The sequence below is a fragment of the Malurus melanocephalus genome, unplaced genomic scaffold (genome assembly GCF_030028575.1).
Source record: "Malurus melanocephalus ecotype Western Australia unplaced genomic scaffold, MMel_1.1 scaffold_518, whole genome shotgun sequence".
Lineage (NCBI taxonomy): Eukaryota > Metazoa > Chordata > Aves > Passeriformes > Maluridae > Malurus > Malurus melanocephalus.
Genome location: NW_026623750.1, coordinates 177,746 through 178,643, shown reverse-complemented (window position 1 = coordinate 178,643; position 898 = coordinate 177,746). Strand labels below are relative to the sequence as shown.

Genomic DNA, 898 nt, shown 5'->3' with positions numbered 1-898 from the left:
CCCATCCCAGCACTCACCAGTCCTGGTGAATTTATCATCACTCCCCTCCCCTCCCAGGCCAATTTCATCCCGGCCAGCGCCCTGGTCACAGGCAGCGGAGGCAGGACAAACCTTCCATGGTTTATTTGGGGTTTGATGGATTTCTCAGGTGCGGGATGCTGGGGGGATGATGTGGGTGCCCATTCGGACAGAGGCTGGGACCCCTCAGCCCGGCAGCTGAGGTGCAGGTGCAGGTACCACCCTGCGGCTTTGGGGGGGACCGGCGGCATTTTGGGATGTGTCACCCTCCCGAGGCAGCCGCAGCCACCGCCGTCCCCGGGGGGTTCACGGTGCTGGGTCCGCGCCGCCATCAGGCAGCATTGCCCAGGACCAGCACGCTCATGAGGAAGACCATGAGGAAGAAGATCCACATGAAGAAGCGGTCCATCACCTTGGCCACCTTCTTCCACTCGCCGGTGCGGCGCTGGTTGGCGCGGTGCCGCCGGAAACAGCCGGCGATGTACCCGACGTTGCTCAGCAGAGAGTCGTGGTGGCACAGGCAATGGTCCCAGGGGCAGCTCCCCGCCTCGGTGCCCACCCGCCCCTCCCCGTGGCCCTCCCCCTGCCCCCCGGCTCCCCCCAGCCCCGCCCGCCCGCCCAGCGCCCGCCGGGGGCTCTTGCAGCTCTCGCCCACCTCGTAGACGCAGCAGAGCCGGGCCATGTGGTGCAGGATGAGGCGTCGAGCCCAGGGGGGCACGGGCCGGGCCCCCGGCCCGCAGTGGTGCACGTTCATGATGAAGATGGTGAGCGCGGTGGAGGCCGTGATCATGGTCATGGTGGCGATGTAGTACTTCCCTGCGGGGGCAGCGGCGCCCCTGTGCCATGGCCCCGCCCTGTGCCACTGCCCCACCCTGTGCCA

General features: G+C 68.0%; 1 protein-coding gene across 1 annotated transcript in view; it reads right to left on the bottom strand.

Annotated features, from left to right (window-relative positions):
• Positions 1 to 349: 349 nt before the first annotated feature.
• Positions 350 to 898, bottom strand: part of CHRNA10 (cholinergic receptor nicotinic alpha 10 subunit) — a 2,915-nt gene continuing 2,366 nt past the window's right edge. The window contains exon 5 of the mRNA XM_057381634.1: positions 350 to 834. Coding sequence (XP_057237617.1) covers positions 350 to 834 — 485 coding nt within the window. The remainder of the gene's footprint in view (positions 835 to 898) is intronic.